Genomic DNA, 15,831 nt, shown 5'->3' with positions numbered 1-15,831 from the left:
AAGCTGCTTGTTATGAAAGATCAGACGTCAATTTAGCTTTCTTTAAACACGTAAGAGGGCTTCTCTTTATGAGAAACCTGCTAGACAAATATCAAAGAGCAAAGATTCCTGTCGCTGAGTTGAAATCTATTGGTACTAGGACGCCAGGCACAGACACTGTTGTTATGGTGGTATAAAGCGCCAGTGACTTTCACCAATCACGAAGTCGTCTCGAAGTGGGTGGGACTTGTGTCACTATGGCCAATCAAAAGGCGGGCGGTTACTACTCACAGGCACAGATCACTCGTACACAAAGGAGATTTTAAACAGTGACATTAAACAGTCTTAAAAACCACGTAGTTTTACGAGAGCAGTCAGATAAGAGTTCAAGAGCTAAGAGGCTCACAATATAGATTTTATTCCACCAGAGCTACCGAAGAACGCATAGGTTTACCTTATGTTGCATTTTTTGTGTGTTATTTTATTAATACTATTTGTTGGACAACGCTGGTTGAGCCCGTCTGTATCTTATAAGTGTAACACAAATTGAAGTATAAGAGTAAAATAGGCCCTGGACGAGGTAAGAGGTGTTCTATTTACCCATAAATAGACTTACAGAGCTTCCTTTAAACACATGAGTGAGGGCTTCTCTTTATGAGAAACCTACTAGACAAATATCTAAGAGCAAAGATTCCTAACTCGAAACTGAGCCCTATCGGTACTAGAACACCAGACACAGACACTGTTGTTACGGTGTGATTCTGTAGGTACAAAATACGATGTCAGAAATAATGGAAATATTTAAAAATATTCATTTATAATATATTTAAATACGTGTACAGCCAATGTATCAACTGAAACCCTTTGAAAGTTGTACTTTAAAAGTTTAATAAGGGCATTCTTAGCGCAGTGCATGCTGGATATGCAAATACTTTGAAACTGGCCCGAGTGTTCACCAATCACAACATTTTTTGAACAAGCCGTCAATGAGTGGGTGGGCGGGATTGGTGTCGTCACAGCCAATCAAATGGTTGACCGTCATGATTGAGTAACAGAAGCGAGATACTTATGATTGGAAAAAATAAGGTACCGTAGGTCTGATCATTTAGATGATTCAGGTGAAATAAAGGCTAATACTATTCATATCAATGCTGAAATATGATCGAAAGAAGACTGCTTAAATGTAATAACTGCCTCTTTCGGATGCTGCCTTTAGATGTCGCTAAAGCGTACCATCTGCATTCATCTCACCGTATTTCGACCATCCACCCTACATCACACTAACCTTGTGCATGTCCTCATTCACTACATCCATGAACTTCCTCTGTTGTTAACGAGTATCTTAAACGAGTAGATAAACAGAAAATCCTTACATGTTTTTTTTGCAACTGTTTATTTATATTTTTGTTAGCTGTAGTTGTGTTACATATAGGTAAGGTGCATCGTTTCCCGATATTCCTGCACAGCCCTAAATACATATACTTAAGAAAAGCTAACATTAAAACTATTTAAGGAATAAAAACGAACACACTCTGGAAACTAACTCAGAAAAACATGAAAAAATAAATAAGAAAAAATAACATATTTTCTTTAATTAGAAGGAGTGAAAATAACACAAGACTGTCGATTGCTTAACTTCATATCTGTTGTCCTCACTAACGGGTTCATCCAGGGAAAAGCTACTTTTCCCGCACGGCACTTGAACGCAGCATGACATTCTCCTCTTCCTCTTCCTCAAAATGAGGCAGAAACGCGTTTTACGGGCGTACCAGCGTGAACCAATGGCGCTGAGGGGGAGGAGGGCTAGACCTTCACGCTAATAAATACCCCGAGCTGCTCATTAACGTCCGCTCTCTTACCCCAGACTAGAAGGACCCTCAGGTGGACTTTCTGTACCGTTTCACTCTTTGGCTAACGTCCCCCCAAAATCGCAAACATGACCAGAAAATTCTTCGTTGGTGGAAACTGGAAGATGAACGGCGACAAGAAAAGCCTCGGGGAGCTCATCCAGACCATGAACGGAGGCAAGGTGGACCCAAATGTCGGTATGTGGCTTCTTCTGACACCATCACCCTTCTTGAATGGGGTTCAGTATTTTTGGCCACTTGTCTCCATATTTTCAGTTATTTTAAGCCTATCTCTGCGTATTCGTGTCACAGCTGAATGATCCTCCGCGGTCAAAATGTCAGTTTCATTCAAAATATTAAAAAAATCAATGACAGCGTTGGCGCCGGAGCTTCTGTCTGTTTCAGGCCGTGTTTAATAAAGTCGGGATTAGCGTGAGGTCGTTTTAAACAGAGCTAAATCGTGACCAGCGGCTGGCAGACGTGCCGGAGCTCAGGCGAGGGAAGCTCGGATGGCTTTTTCCATTCATGTCGTGGTGGGTGTGCGTTTGCAGCGGCACGTAGACCATCAGAGCAGATCTGCCTCTGCTGTGGATGTGTCGGGTGCATTCAAGTCAGGCTGGTCGTTAATGGGGTTGCTCTTTCGTCAGCATATTGAGCCGAGTTATTCAGCAGCTTAAGCTTTAAACAGCGCAAAAGTAAAAAACGGAAGCAGTCATTTTATTTCAGCTCTTCACTCGTGTGAGTGTGTAGTCAGTTTTTTCCCAACTTGCCCTGAATGCAGCAGAAGACATTGCCCTGTTGCTGTCTGCTTCCTGCAGATGAACCAGACAGAGGCAGCAGCTGCTGTTTCATTAAGACACTGAGCTCTGCTTATATTTCCCTTATTTAAGTGTATGACACTCTGAAGACAGCCTGTATCTGCTGTCACAGGCCCGTTTATCTCCTTCTGTGTGTTTGTTATGCAACTGCAATGCTGTGTGCACTCACAGGCCTGAGTGCTCAGGACTGAAGTCTGCTCAGACTATCCTTGGACCTTGCTCCCTTTAATGAATCCACCCCATTTTTTATTTTTTTTTTAGAGCTGAAGTGAAAATGAAGATGAGCTTTTTTCCCCGTGCTTTCGCCTCTAAAGTCAGAGTTCACCTGTTTCATCCTCAGACCGACCTGTTGGATATTTAAACTCTGGATCTTCTGTTTGACCCTTTGAACTCGGGTGCATGGGTTGTCTCTGACCTCTGCTGAATGCAGCCGTGGCAGGTGACCTTTTGGAGGCTGAACTCAGACCTTTACTGCAGGGAGACCTGACTGACCTTTGCCAAACTAATAATAACGGGCAGTGTTTAATATAGACTCCATAACCCCAAAGATATAGTTACAATGTGAATGTCAGTGTCTTAACTTTACTGTACTCTTCTTGACCGCTGCAGACTGTACCTCATATTGAACCAGTGCTTCCTGTGGTTTTTATTTTATAATTTTTTTTAGTTCCCAGTCATTCACTTTGAATTTTGCTCACTGGCCCATTAAGATCTCAGATTATTGATTTTTAAAAATGGATTCAGTTCAGCCTCTTAGTTGCAGTAGTGCTGTGTGGAAAAAATGTGTTCTTGTGTTTGGCATGGCTCAGATTAGCTGAACTGTAGACGCGCGCATATATATATAAAAACATGTCAAACTAATCACTGAGGATGCTTTGATAGTCTAATTACTACTGTTGCTTTTTTCTGTGCCTTTTCCTCATCACAAAAGGCACATTAATAGCCACTGCCTCTCTGAGGTACCACAAGGAGGTTTCAAACTCTGCTTGATGGATGTCAGGTGGTCATAAATATTCTAATATTTGGTTTTAAGAGTAACTGGATTAACTAACTGTAACCAAAGTGTTTTTCTTTTTCCTCCTTTAACAGAGGTGGTGTGTGGCGCTCCATCGATCTACTTGGACTTTGTCAGGTCCAAACTGGACTCCAAGTTTGGTGTGGCCGCTCAGAACTGCTACAAAGTTCCCAAGGGTGCCTTCACTGGGGAGATCAGGTATTTAATTCAGGTTATTTTTTTCTAATTCCTGATTTTTACACTCTCAAAATACAGTTAGGAATATTAGAAGGAGTTCTAGTGTCCCTACCTTAAAATTTAAAGCACTTTAAGACAACTGTTGCTGTGAATTGTTGCTATATAAATAAATTAATCCAGGGGTGATTTTTAGGGGAAAACCAGCGTGTTGTCAACGTGGACTCCCCCCCCCCATATTTGTCCATTCATCAAAACTAACTTTACATGTTGCAGCTATCAGTTGTTTTATATTTAACAAGTTACATGGGGGCTTCTCTTTATGAGAAACCTACGAGAGAAATATCTAAGAGCAAAGAGTCCTGCCTGATGACACAAGCCTCTCAGCACTAGGACACCAGGCACAGACACTGTTGTAACGGTGTGCTCCTGTAGTTCCAAACATGACGTCAGAAATAAACAAAACATATAAAAATAAAATGTTTATGTGTATGAGTGTATACATATATATGTGTATATACTTATACAGTCAAAATGCCAACTAAAAGCACTTGATGATTATACTTTGGTAAAACAACACCAATTAAACCAATCACAATGTTTCTTTACAAGGAGTGGGTGGGGCCTAGACTGTTAAAGCCAAACAAGACAGATTGCAGTTTTTCTAATGGGCAGCAGAGGGCGACTCTTCCTGAAGTCTGAGAAAGTGATGCTTCTTCTTGCTTCCTTTGGGACCTCAAACATTTTTCCTAATGAATTATTGGTCTTGTTCACTAATTTTAAGTCTTATCTCACTTTTGTAAATTATAGCCACATTGACATGGAATTGGATGATGAAACGGGATGCAGTTTAGGACGGGCCTACTTTGAAATTGACAAGTGACTACAATAGGAGCGTGTGGCGTCTCCCTGATTTCAGAACCACAAAGTCCAAGATGGTTACAGCCAAAAATGCTAAAGTTGAGTCTTCTGAATGTGACATCAAGGTGGCTGTTTCCATCTCTTGTATATACAAACTGTGTCACACTCAGGCAGGGAGGGAGAAAACGTCCATTACAATGGAATTTGTGGAATTCTGATTTATGTTCACTGTGTGATAATCTCGTCTTCCAGCCCTGCGATGATCAAGGACTGCGGTGTGAACTGGGTGATCTTGGGACACTCCGAGAGGCGCCACGTCTTTGGAGAGAGTGATGAGGTAACATGGATAGATTTTTTTTTTATTATTATTATTATTATTATTATTATTTCTTTTTAATGGCAGTCATTTAGATTTTTAAAAAACATTAAATATTCATCATTGTCTCCTTTGTTGTTAGCTGATTGGTCAGAAGACTGCTCATGCTCTGGAGAACGGCCTTGGCGTGATCGCCTGCATCGGCGAGAAGCTGGATGAGAGGGAGGGAGGCATCACTGAGAAGGTCGTCTTTGCTCAGACCAAGGTCATCGCAGGTAAGCAGCTCACAGGTTTTATGCCAACATGAGTTCAAATGTTGTAACAGACATTCTTGTACATGCTTGTGCAAGCAAGAGTGTGGTGGATACCGAACTCTTGTGAAATATAAATCTTATCACACGTCTCTTTCACAGACAATGTAAAGGACTGGAGCAAGGTCGTGCTGGCCTACGAGCCTGTGTGGGCCATTGGCACTGGGAAAACCGCTTCCCCACAGCAGGTAAATATTACAAATCACTGAATATTTAACTTGCTGTGCTTAAAGCCTGCAACACAATGTCACCTGTGTAATATCTCAGGCACAGGAAGTTCATGAGAAACTGAGGGAGTGGCTGAAGACCAACGTCTCTGAGGCCGTTGCCAACTCTGTGAGGATCATCTACGGAGGTCAGTGCTGTGCTGGGTAGCTGTTTTCCTTTGAGTCCCACATCGATCTCTTAAGCGTCATTTCTTCTCCTCAGGTTCTGTCACCGGTGCTACCTGCAAAGAACTTGCCTCCCAGAAGGATGTTGATGGTTTCCTCGTAGGCGGAGCCTCCCTGAAGCCAGAGTTCATCGACATCATCAACGCTAAGGCATAAAATGCGGGCAGTTGCAATGCGACTGGATTAGAGTCCAACTCCAGACGGTCCAGTTCTTCATCCCTCGTTCTCAGCACTTAGTCCTTTTCCCCTTTTTTTTCATTCAAAGCATTTGTGATGATGTCATTCCCTCATTTTCCTTTTTTTTTTGGGGGGGGTTGTATTTTGTCACAAAGAAAAGGGACAGGCTGACACACACTGTACTGCACTGATAACAGTCAAGTCCACTGAGAACAGTCTGTGCAAACTAGAAGCAACTCAGAGTGCGCAAGCTGTAAAGACTGACGATTACACCTTGAGGTGGACGGGCAGTCCACACTTTAAGTAAAAGTTCATGAACTTTTACTTAAAGTTCATGAACTTTTTTTCTGTGTAAAACTGCGTGACAGCTCATGTCGATCAACTGTCTTTTTACTGGCGTCTCTTGTGTAATTATGATTGGGTTTTTGTTTTTTTTTTTCTGTGGCTTTTACCTCCCTCTAGTTGTGCGTGATCCATTCTCTCATTGGTTGTCCTGCCAAAAGTAAAGTGTCAATTATGTTCATCACATTGTGTGTCACAGCTGATGGGAATAAGAGTAGGAAAGCTGTAAGGAAACATAATAAATGGTTTAGAGACTCTTCCAGTGCCTCGTCTCTTTCATCACATGCACTTGAGGCTGCTGTGTGTCCATATACACAGTGGTAATCCCAGTGGTATTCTCAAAATGGAGAGGGAGTATCATGTTACAGGAGTGAGGTCCTGTTAGCACAATGCCATGCAGAGAAGAAGTGCAGTGCTATTTTTAATCCCAGCGCTGAGCTAAAACAGACATGGCAGTGAAAGGTTTATGAATCGGGGAAATTAAAGCCAGATACAAGTTTGTGTAGAGAAATTATTGTTTTTAGACTGTTTACAATTAATAAAAGCAAAAGCACATGGACCACTTCAGTCATGACAACTTGTTTACTGTAAGAAGGCTTCAATAAAACCACTAATCGCTCTCAGGAGGCCTTCATGAGGTCATTTTTGGTCCCAGTCTTTATGCTACTCTAAAATACTCAACACTTACACTCTGTGCAAGACTCGATACATATGTGGCCAGGGCAGATCTCCCCTGAGACATACAGAAGTCCTGTTGTAAATGGTCAGTTAGGTCTATAAATTTCTGAACATTTTTTTATATATATATATGGGGTGCAACGATACACAAAATTCACGGTTCGATACTTTGGTGTCACGGTTCGATATTTTTTCGATACAAAAAAATGTTCATGCCTTTTTAATTTGTCATTTATTAAAATTATAAATATATATTTTAACTCAAAAGTACAGTTTTTAAATTTAATGTTGCTGAAACAAAAGTAATTTAAAAAATAAATATCTGATTGAGGAATCACTCATCTTTGGAAAAGAGAGTTTATTACAGAGAAATGGCTCTTTCCAAAATAAAAGCTATACTATACGCTTCTTCTGGGCTATATTCTCAGCAGCATATTGTAGCGGGTCAGGGCTGTTCGGGGTTCTGTTTGTACAGTTATGTTTTGTTTATGTTGCCATAGTGACGGGTGACGCCCTCTCGCTGCGACGGTGTGTCCTTCCGGGGTCAGAGGGCGCCCTGTGTGTTGTGTGTTTTTTTTTTTTTTAACTTTATTTAACAAACAATGAGTATACAACATACGAACAGATGAAGTATACAAAACAACAGAACATGAACACAAAAAGCCAAGGGTAAAAGAAAAAGGTAACAATTATAGGAATACACGCAAAAATTCACATACATATATTGTTTTGAGAGCCTTTTTGTTGGTGGAGTCTGATATTGATTGTATGTACATTTCCACATGGGCGCCCTGTGTGTTGTTGTTGTTGCTGTGCGGTTGCCGCGCTGAGCAGTTAGCTAGCGGCAGTGTTCTTCTGCAGATGTCAATAAACGGCTGTGCTCCCTGGCTAGCTCACGGGAAGCAAGACCAAACGACACCTCCGTCTCCTCCTTGTCTGAGCTCGCCACATTGGTGTCAGAAGTGGGATGATGGTGGCACCCCATGTTCTGACCCGAGTGACTTTTCCCCCGCCGGTCGTGACCGGCCGGTGCGCCAAAAGAAGGCACCTGGACATTTGCAGGACTTTGTGTGGGGTAATGGGGTCGTCGGGGACGACTGACCCCTTAGGTGGGGGCTATGTAGCGGGTCAGGGCTGTTCGGGGTTCTGTTTGTACAGTTATGTTTTGTTTATGTTGCCATAGTGACGGGTGACGCCCTCTCGCTGCGACGGTGTGTCCTTCCGGGGTCAGAGGGCGCCCTGTGTGTTGTTGTTGTTGTTGCTGTGCGGTTGCCGCGCTGAGCAGTTAGCTAGCGGCAGTGTTCTTCTGCAGATGTCAATAAACGGCTGTGCTCCCTGGCTAGCTCACGGGAAGCAAGACCAAACGACACCTCCGTCTCCTCCTTGTCTGAGCTCGCCACAATATTAAACATATCAGGTCCCCATAAGGAGAATCATGTGCTAACGGCTGTCTAAATGACTCGGGTAAAGTTTGTAGCATGCATGCTTGTTGTTTTTGTCTGCTTCCACTTGTCTTTGCACTAGGATGATGTCGGCGTAAATGTGCAGTCATATTCGTTGTGTTCCCACTAGTGCTGTCAGCGTTAATCTCGTTGAAATGACTAACGCCACAACACGGCAAATCTCCGTTAACGAGCTACCCCTGATCGCCCGTGCTGGGGCTAGACGGCCAACACGTTAACGAGCTAACTGCGCTAACACACTAGTTCCCACCCATGTAATTGAGCATTGCGTGGCACATCCAACATACTGTTTTACTTTAGTCCATGACGTCGCTTACCTTCAGGGTCATACGTCACATGAAAACCAAAATAATTCCAAACGCCAGATCTGAATGAGGGTGGGGGAGGTTCAATTTGCCATGTTGCAAGGAGAGCTTAACTTCTGTCTCGCTAGCTTGCCCTGGCTCTTCCTTCTATGCTGTCTGTGTTGAGCGCTCAGTGGATCTGCGCTCGACAGTGCAGCCTAGGCGGAGTAGTCGAACGCAGATTCACTGAGCGCTCAACACAGACAGCATCGTCAGAAGGAAAGTTGATAAAATAAATTACAAATTTTGTATTGTTCGATACATATGCGTACCGAACCAGAAGCACTGTATCGAACGGTTCAATATCGATATGAGTATCGTTGCACCCCTAATATACACATACATACATACACACACATAGTACTTCTGTCTCTGTACACCACCCTTTTATAATCAATCAACATGTGATTACTTTCAACACAATCATAGGTCCCTTATCCTATTCAGTAAGAACAGGTTCTGGGCTATCAAAACCTACGCCCTCCCCATGATCAGTTACCCTGCTGGGATAATAAGTTGGCCAAAGGAGGAGATAGAAGCCACTGACATTAAGACCAGGAAGACCACCTTACCATGCATGGAGGGTTTCACCCCAAGTCCAGCATTCTGAGGCTGTATGCTAAGCGGAAGGAAGGCGGCTGGGGAAGTGTCAGTACCACAGTCCAGGATGAGACAAAAAACATCCATGAATACATCAGGAAGATGGCCCCAACCGACCATGTGCTCAGTGAATGCCTCAGGCAGCAGAAACCCAAAAAAGAGGAGGAACCATCATGGAAGGATAAGTAAGCACCTGCACGGTATATACCACCGGCAGATAGAGGAAGTGGCTGACATCCAGGTCCTACCAGTGGTTGGACAAAGTAGATGTGTGATTGTCAACAATCAAGAGATGCCCTCATGAAAGGAAATGCAAAAGGTTTACAAGAAGGTGAAAAACACTTGTTACACTCAAGAACAAGAAGGTCAGATTGCACAAGCCTGAAAAATGCATAGATGAAACCAGCTTTTGGCAGAATGATGTGAAGAAAAAAGTATGGATAAAGCAAAGAAATAGGTCATCAAGCATACCGAAATGAAATGTGGCATGCATGGCTGCCAGTGGAACCAGGCCACTGATTTTTATTGATGATTTCTTAGGGCGAAAGGCAGGGTACACCCTGGACAGGCCACTAGTCTGTCGCAGGGCTAAAACATAGACTATTCACACCTATGGGTAATTTAGTGTATCCAGTTAACCGAACCCCACTAACTGCATGTCTTTGGACTGTGGGAGGAAGCTGGAGTACCTGCAGAGAACCTACACAGACACGGGCAGAACACACAGAAAGACCCTGGCCTGATGGTGCAATTGAAGTCAGGACATTCTTGCTGTGAGGCAACAGTGCTAACCACTGTGCCACCATGCTGCCCTTATAATAACTATAATTTCCACAATTTTTCCTTTAATCCTGGGACTCCTTTCCCTCCTGCCTCCTCTCTTTGTTGTGGTTGCTGTTTTGTTGACATATATGTACCCAAGCTCTTTACACTTCTTCCCTCACAAGCTTTTCCCAGAGTTGGGGCAATGAGTTCAGGGGTTTGTTGACATATGGGTCCTTATATGGAGGAAATGATTGTTATTTCCTAACTGAAAACTTCAAAAACTGAGTTGAAAAGGTTGCTGGAATTGAACAGGAGAAATCAACTGAACAGGCTTACAGCTGATATCCTGCTGTGAGCAGTATTGGGGCCAGGCCTGAACAGGAAGGGCTTTGAAGCTGCAATGATGAAGTGAATGTATGTGAGAGTGTGTGTGTGTGTGTTTTGTCAGCAGACAAGAATAAACAGCCAAGAAAAAACCCCATACAGGATCATATACAATATTTTAAATAGAACTTGTCTGAAAAAATGAAGTAGGCTAAAAATACATAAATCTAAAAAGCTACACGGCATACCCTGATATAACAGCTGAGAAACAAACTCACTGATATCTGTCAGTCTCTAAAGGGTTATAAAACCTTTTATAAGACTTATCTACAAATTAAGAAAACCTGGAACAGCAGTGAAGCTTCCCAGGAGTGATCAATCTATCAAAATTACTCCAAGAGTACATCAATGACTCATCCAGGAGGTCACAAAAGAACCCAGAACATCTAAAGAACTGCAGGCTTCACTTGCCTCAGTCAGAGGATCAGAGTTCATGATTTAACAACAAGAAAGAGGCTGGGCAAAAATGGCGCACATGGGAGAGCGCTAACCAAGAAGATCACAAAGACTCACATTTGCCAAAAAAACATCTTGATGATCTCCAAGACTTTTGGGAAACTGTTCTGTGGACTGATGAGACAAAAGCTGAGCTTTGTAGAGGGTTTGAGTCCTGTTACATCTGACATAAAATTAAAACAGCATTTCATAAAAAGAAAATCACACCGACACTCAAACATGATGGTTTTAGTGGGGCCGCTTTGCTGCTTCGGGACCTGGATGATTTGCTGTAATTGAGGGAACCGTGAATTCTGCTCTCTACCAGAATATCAGGCTTTCTTTTCTGTGCTGAAGTTCAAACACACTGGTGTTCTGAAGAAGGACATATTTTTTATTAGCATTGATATTAAAAAATGTAAGTGTCACAAATATTCAAAAAAGAGGAAAATTATTTTTAACAGCAATGTTTATAATATTTAAATAGAACAGAAATCATAGTAAAGAATATTTTTTTATTTTATCATCAAGGCGTAACGTTTATTCTTGTCCTCCACGCCAGAAGGTGGCGCTGTTTTCTCGTGTTGCACATTTCTCACCTCACTAGTTTCATGTCCGTGTTTACAATCCAAGCGTGACGTTCACGGACCCGCACAAATACGTGTTCAGGAGCCACCGAGAGCTGGCAGCCTCCCGTCTAAATGTCCAGGATGCATTCACTGAAAGCTTTTCTGAGCGAGAGGCTGATGGTGGCCGCGGAGGAGATATTTGGAGCGGTTGAAAAGACAATAGCCGAATACAAAGAGGAGCTCTGTCGTTCAAAAGATCTGGAAATCAGCCGTCTCAGATTGGAGCTGAAGCTTCTCAAGGCAGGTAGGTTTGAATTAAACCCGCTTTATAGCCAAACCCGTGCAGCTTTTCCTTATAATGTCTGTATTTTGAGTTAAAAATGAATAACTCCGGCGTCTTTTGTCTTTTGCTCAGAGCCTCCATCAGACAAATGTCTTGCAGCCCAGCTGCTGCAGCAAACCTATCACCGCCACCGTCCTTCTCCTCCTCCTCCTCTTCAGTCAGACCCTGCAGTGGATGCTTCTGAGCCTGAGGCCGAGCCTGAGCAGTGCGAGGAAGAGGAGGAGGATGGAGGCAGCAGCCTGGGGCAGATGGATGAGGAGCATCCAGAGACTTCAGAGGTCAAAAAGGAGGAGCAGCAGAAGAGCCACAGGGACTTCTGGATGGGTCACGATGCTGACCAGCTCGAAGCCCTCGAGTCAGACATCAAAGACTTCATCTCCTCTCCTTCCAGTCTGAAAGCCAGTCTGCAGGACCAAGCCTTACATTTCCACCATTACCACCATCACCACCACCTCCACGGCAACGAGGAGGGCAAAGACAAACCCTACAGCTGCTCCGTCTGTGAAAAACGCTTCAGTAACTGCTCCCACCTGGCAGCTCACATCAGGACTCACACGGGAGAGAGGCCGTACAGGTGTGAAATATGCAGCAAGACCTTCATCACGACGAGCGCTCTGAACAGACACCAGACGATCCACACCGAGGGGAAACGCTTTGTGTGTAACTGCTGTGGCAAATCCTTCAAATGGATGGAGTCTCTCGGCAGACACGTTAGAAGTGTGCACAAGAGGGAGAATGTGGTTCAGGATCCATGAATGTGTAAAATTATAATCACGTAGTATTTACCTCTAAAGAAAAACACACAATGAGCTCGAACAGGGAATGTAAAGTGTGAAATGTTAGTTGTGGATTATGTTGGCAAATGTGCATGGATTTCATTATGCCTTGTGTGCATAAACTGTAGCAGCAGTAGATGATGTGAAAATAAACTTTTATAAACTGCTTATAACCTTAGATCGATCCTTTCAGAATAAAATATTGATTAAAAACCTGTTTTGTTTTTATGTCTTGTGTTCTCTGCTTTCCACGGTCAGTTCACGTGAAGGTCTGGCTCAAAACAGGACTTTGGGGGACAATTAGTCCACATGTGTGTTACCTTAACTAAAATAATTTTTACTTTAAAATGCTTAAAATATTTTTACCACAGTTCTTCTGAAACTCCTAAAGGGGAAATGCCCAAAACCTGTTTTCTATATGGGAAAAATCCTGACATATTCTTCCTTTTAGCTGAATGGGATGTGTGAGTCTTTTTGCTGCAGGAATATAAAAAGCAGAAGGAAAAAAGTTACACTTCACTCCACTAGGTGGAGCTTTTCCTACATAGTTTCCCATCAATCTTAAGTATTTGGCAGGGTTCATATCGCCTCCTGTCCAATATACTCCATGTGGATTTATTTTCTGTGAGCTGGTGAACTCGCATATTAAAAATATGAAGGTAGTCTACTCACCACATAATATAGGCCTCTGCACCATAAATGCATGCACAAGAAGCAGTGGTGAGGGAACTCTTCTGATTTTTAAACTACAAATACCAAAAGTATTTGTTGTAAAGAATGAGCCATAATTATACATTATTGAATTCATGTATTCACTGAGTTATTTTAGGGACCAAGAGGGATTATCTATGAGCCCATTATGGTTTAAACAGGGATGTTTATGGTTTCTTTAATGTTTCTCTTTGTGTTTATCATCAATAACAGATATTTTATGTGATTTAATGTATTTCATTTATATGTTTGAATCATTTTGATGCAAAAACAAGTTAATCCCACTCATCTCCATCATCACTTTGGGATTCAGTGTTTCCACAGCAGTAAATCTTCGCTACTCCAGACGTGTTAGCCATCGTTCACTGTAACATCAACATAGTTGTAGTTTCTCTGAATATTGCACGGCGTAACTTGGGGTGAATTTGAAGTGTCTAGTCCTGGGACGACTGCGGCATTGTCTTAACACACAACTGAATACTCCAGACTAGCAAACTGGTCTAAAACTGCTTTTGATGAGCAGCACCTGGCTTTTGCATACCCTCTAAATTCCCATGGAAACATTAATAGCACACTTTACTCTTCACTTGACTGCATATATGAAACAATCTGCTAAAAAGAATCAGATTCAATTCTACTGAAAGCAGTATTAAGGTCACATTATTTATTCTTCATGGAGGCTTGATTTATGCCTCACAAATAACTGAATTAGGCCTGTTTCCTGTCATACATGTGATGCTAGTTAAGCTGAAGACAGCCCAGTAAGTCATGACAGTACTGTGACTTGTACATTTACACCCTCCTTCTGTCTGGAGGACAACTTTGTGTCATTTGTACTTCGTGTACTTGGCTCCTGGTGAGAGACTAAAATGAGAAGTGGTATGAACTAATTAAAACTTGGCTGCTGGGAGGTGGGTTGGTAGCACACTGTCCTGGCTGATGGTGTGTGTAGTAATCTCCAAACTCATGGGCAGACTTGGCAGATATGCCTCTGACTGTAAAATGATATGTTTTCTCCTGCTGACTAAAAGTTTGTAGATCTTGACTGTATTTTGCACCTCATGCTCAAAGTTATACAACTCTGAGCTCCTACCAGGTTTTAAAAAGAGATGATGGCTCACTTTGACTTTACCGCTTTGATTTAAAGGCACATTTGTACATTCAAGTACTCAAAGTTATACCAAATTATTGTCGTCCTATCATCCATCCATCCATCCATAGTCACTTTCCTAGGTCTGGGTCTGAATAGTGGGGGCAGCCAACTCAATTCTTCCAAGGAGACAACAAGGCTTCCCAAGCCTGCTGAAGGATCTAATCTCTCTGATGTATTCTGGTTTTTCCCCAAGGTCTTCTCCCAGTAGGAAAGGCCTGAAAAACCTCACCTGGGAGGCACCCAGTAGGCATCCTAGTCAGATGGATAACTAGGATCCAGAAATCCCTCCACCTTGTCATGATGAAGGGGTCTGTGCGCCTGTGTGATGCCAGGAGATATATTGTGAGGGCCAATTTACCGCTGGAAGGGTCTCCCAAGCAAAACTGCTTCTGAGTGAGGGGTCAGACAAGAGCTATTCAGAAAACCCCTATAAAGGGAAGAACAAGGGATCTGTTAATCCTCCCCAGGGTAGAGTTGCCTTGGTCCCACCCTGTAGCCAGAAAGAGTAACATGCACCCAGCCCCTCATAAGCCCACCATGTACAGGAGGGGCAGTCTGATCCCCAGTCGCCAAAACCTGTTATAAGGACACTGAACACTGTCACCTCTTTGGTGGGGGCATGTATACAAGTAGTTTCTGTGAGCCAGAAGCTCAAGCATCAGACTGTTTAAGTCACTGATTGATCTGCGTGATGCCAAAGAGAGGATACCTTTAACTCCTTAACTCATAGTGTATCATATTTGATACATTGAAAAACGGGAATAAATATCTCACCACATTTTTAGGCAATAAATTGCAAAAGAAAAAGAAATAAAAGGCCAGCTGTAACAAATATGTAACAAATTCATTTATATGTTAATCTATATATCTTTTTTTAAAGTCAGGAGGTTCAATAAATGTTGAATTTAAAAAAAAAGAATTATTTGATAGTTCAGGCTTTAAACAGTTAATATGGCAAAAATGTAGCTCAGTGAAAAGCATCACCTGTGATTTTTTAAAAAACATAATAAACCAAAATATAAGCTGCATAAAAAGGACAGCTACAACAAATTTAAATTTCTGAGAAACTGGAACAACATGCTTTGAATTTTTACTCAAAATAAGGGAAACGGTTTCCTCAGTGTGGCGTGCAGGCACAGAGCGCAGCACACAGGGTGTTCAACTTGAATTAGTATTTCAGGGTCTGGACAGGGGTGTAACATTTAGGAGACCACAGAACTTTTTGCTATGTTTGATCTTTAAAAAAATTGTTTGAAATAACGGTTTGATTCACCAGGAAACACAAAGACGTTTTTCACCAGCTCCTCACTCCATTTTTTGGCATCATGTGGCCATTATCTATACTCAGGGGTTACATTGGGACTTGTTGTTGCGAGCA

General features: G+C 42.4%; 2 protein-coding genes and 3 non-coding genes across 5 annotated transcripts; 2 read left to right on the top strand and 3 right to left on the bottom strand.

The window, feature by feature from the left end:
* Positions 1 to 54: 54 nt before the first annotated feature.
* LOC121814756 lies at positions 55 to 110 on the bottom strand. The gene has a single exon (XR_006054548.1). It is a non-coding gene; the product is annotated as a U7 small nuclear RNA (small nuclear RNA).
* A 509-nt stretch (positions 111 to 619) lies between these two features.
* On the bottom strand, positions 620 to 675 carry LOC121814758. Its single transcript, XR_006054550.1, has one exon. It is a non-coding gene; the product is annotated as a U7 small nuclear RNA (small nuclear RNA).
* Positions 676 to 1,794: 1,119 nt separating this feature from the next.
* LOC102304959 (triosephosphate isomerase B) lies at positions 1,795 to 6,489 on the top strand. Its single transcript, XM_005925214.3, has 7 exons — positions 1,795 to 2,024; positions 3,734 to 3,857; positions 4,947 to 5,031; positions 5,153 to 5,285; positions 5,424 to 5,509; positions 5,589 to 5,676; positions 5,751 to 6,489. Exons 1-7 carry the CDS (start codon positions 1,916 to 1,918, stop codon positions 5,867 to 5,869), a joined length of 744 nt encoding a protein of 247 aa, XP_005925276.1. The 5' UTR covers positions 1,795 to 1,915; the 3' UTR covers positions 5,870 to 6,489.
* Positions 4,142 to 4,197, bottom strand: LOC121814759. The gene has a single exon (XR_006054551.1). It is a non-coding gene; the product is annotated as a U7 small nuclear RNA (small nuclear RNA).
* Positions 6,490 to 11,445: 4,956 nt separating the features above from the next.
* Positions 11,446 to 13,267, top strand: LOC102305270 (zinc finger protein 391). Its single transcript, XM_005925215.3, has 2 exons — positions 11,446 to 11,774; positions 11,886 to 13,267. The coding sequence occupies exons 1-2, from the start codon at positions 11,603 to 11,605 to the stop codon at positions 12,566 to 12,568; spliced, it is 855 nt and encodes a 284-aa protein (XP_005925277.1). The 5' UTR covers positions 11,446 to 11,602; the 3' UTR covers positions 12,569 to 13,267.
* The last annotated feature ends 2,564 nt before the right edge of the window (positions 13,268 to 15,831 follow it).

This window comes from Haplochromis burtoni, unplaced genomic scaffold (genome assembly GCF_018398535.1).
Source record: "Haplochromis burtoni strain Fernald_Lab_line unplaced genomic scaffold, NCSU_Asbu1 Contig_80, whole genome shotgun sequence".
NCBI classification, from domain to species: domain Eukaryota; kingdom Metazoa; phylum Chordata; class Actinopteri; order Cichliformes; family Cichlidae; genus Haplochromis; species Haplochromis burtoni.
This window is presented reverse-complemented; position numbering and strand designations above follow the sequence as displayed.

Bases quoted from the DNA above. Each gene is read 5' to 3' on its own strand.
- LOC102304959 (XM_005925214.3), top strand. From the start codon at position 1,916: ATGACCAGAAAATTCTTCGTTGGTGGAAACTGGAAGATGAACGGCGAC. The intron at 3,858-4,946 runs GTATTTAATTCA...CTCGTCTTCCAG, and splicing joins GCCTTCACTGGGGAGATCAG to CCCTGCGATGATCAAGGACT. The intron at 5,510-5,588 runs GTAAATATTACA...GTAATATCTCAG, and splicing joins AAACCGCTTCCCCACAGCAG to GCACAGGAAGTTCATGAGAA.
- LOC102305270 (XM_005925215.3), top strand. From the start codon at position 11,603: ATGTCCAGGATGCATTCACTGAAAGCTTTTCTGAGCGAGAGGCTGATG. The intron at 11,775-11,885 runs GTAGGTTTGAAT...TCTTTTGCTCAG, and splicing joins GCTGAAGCTTCTCAAGGCAG to AGCCTCCATCAGACAAATGT.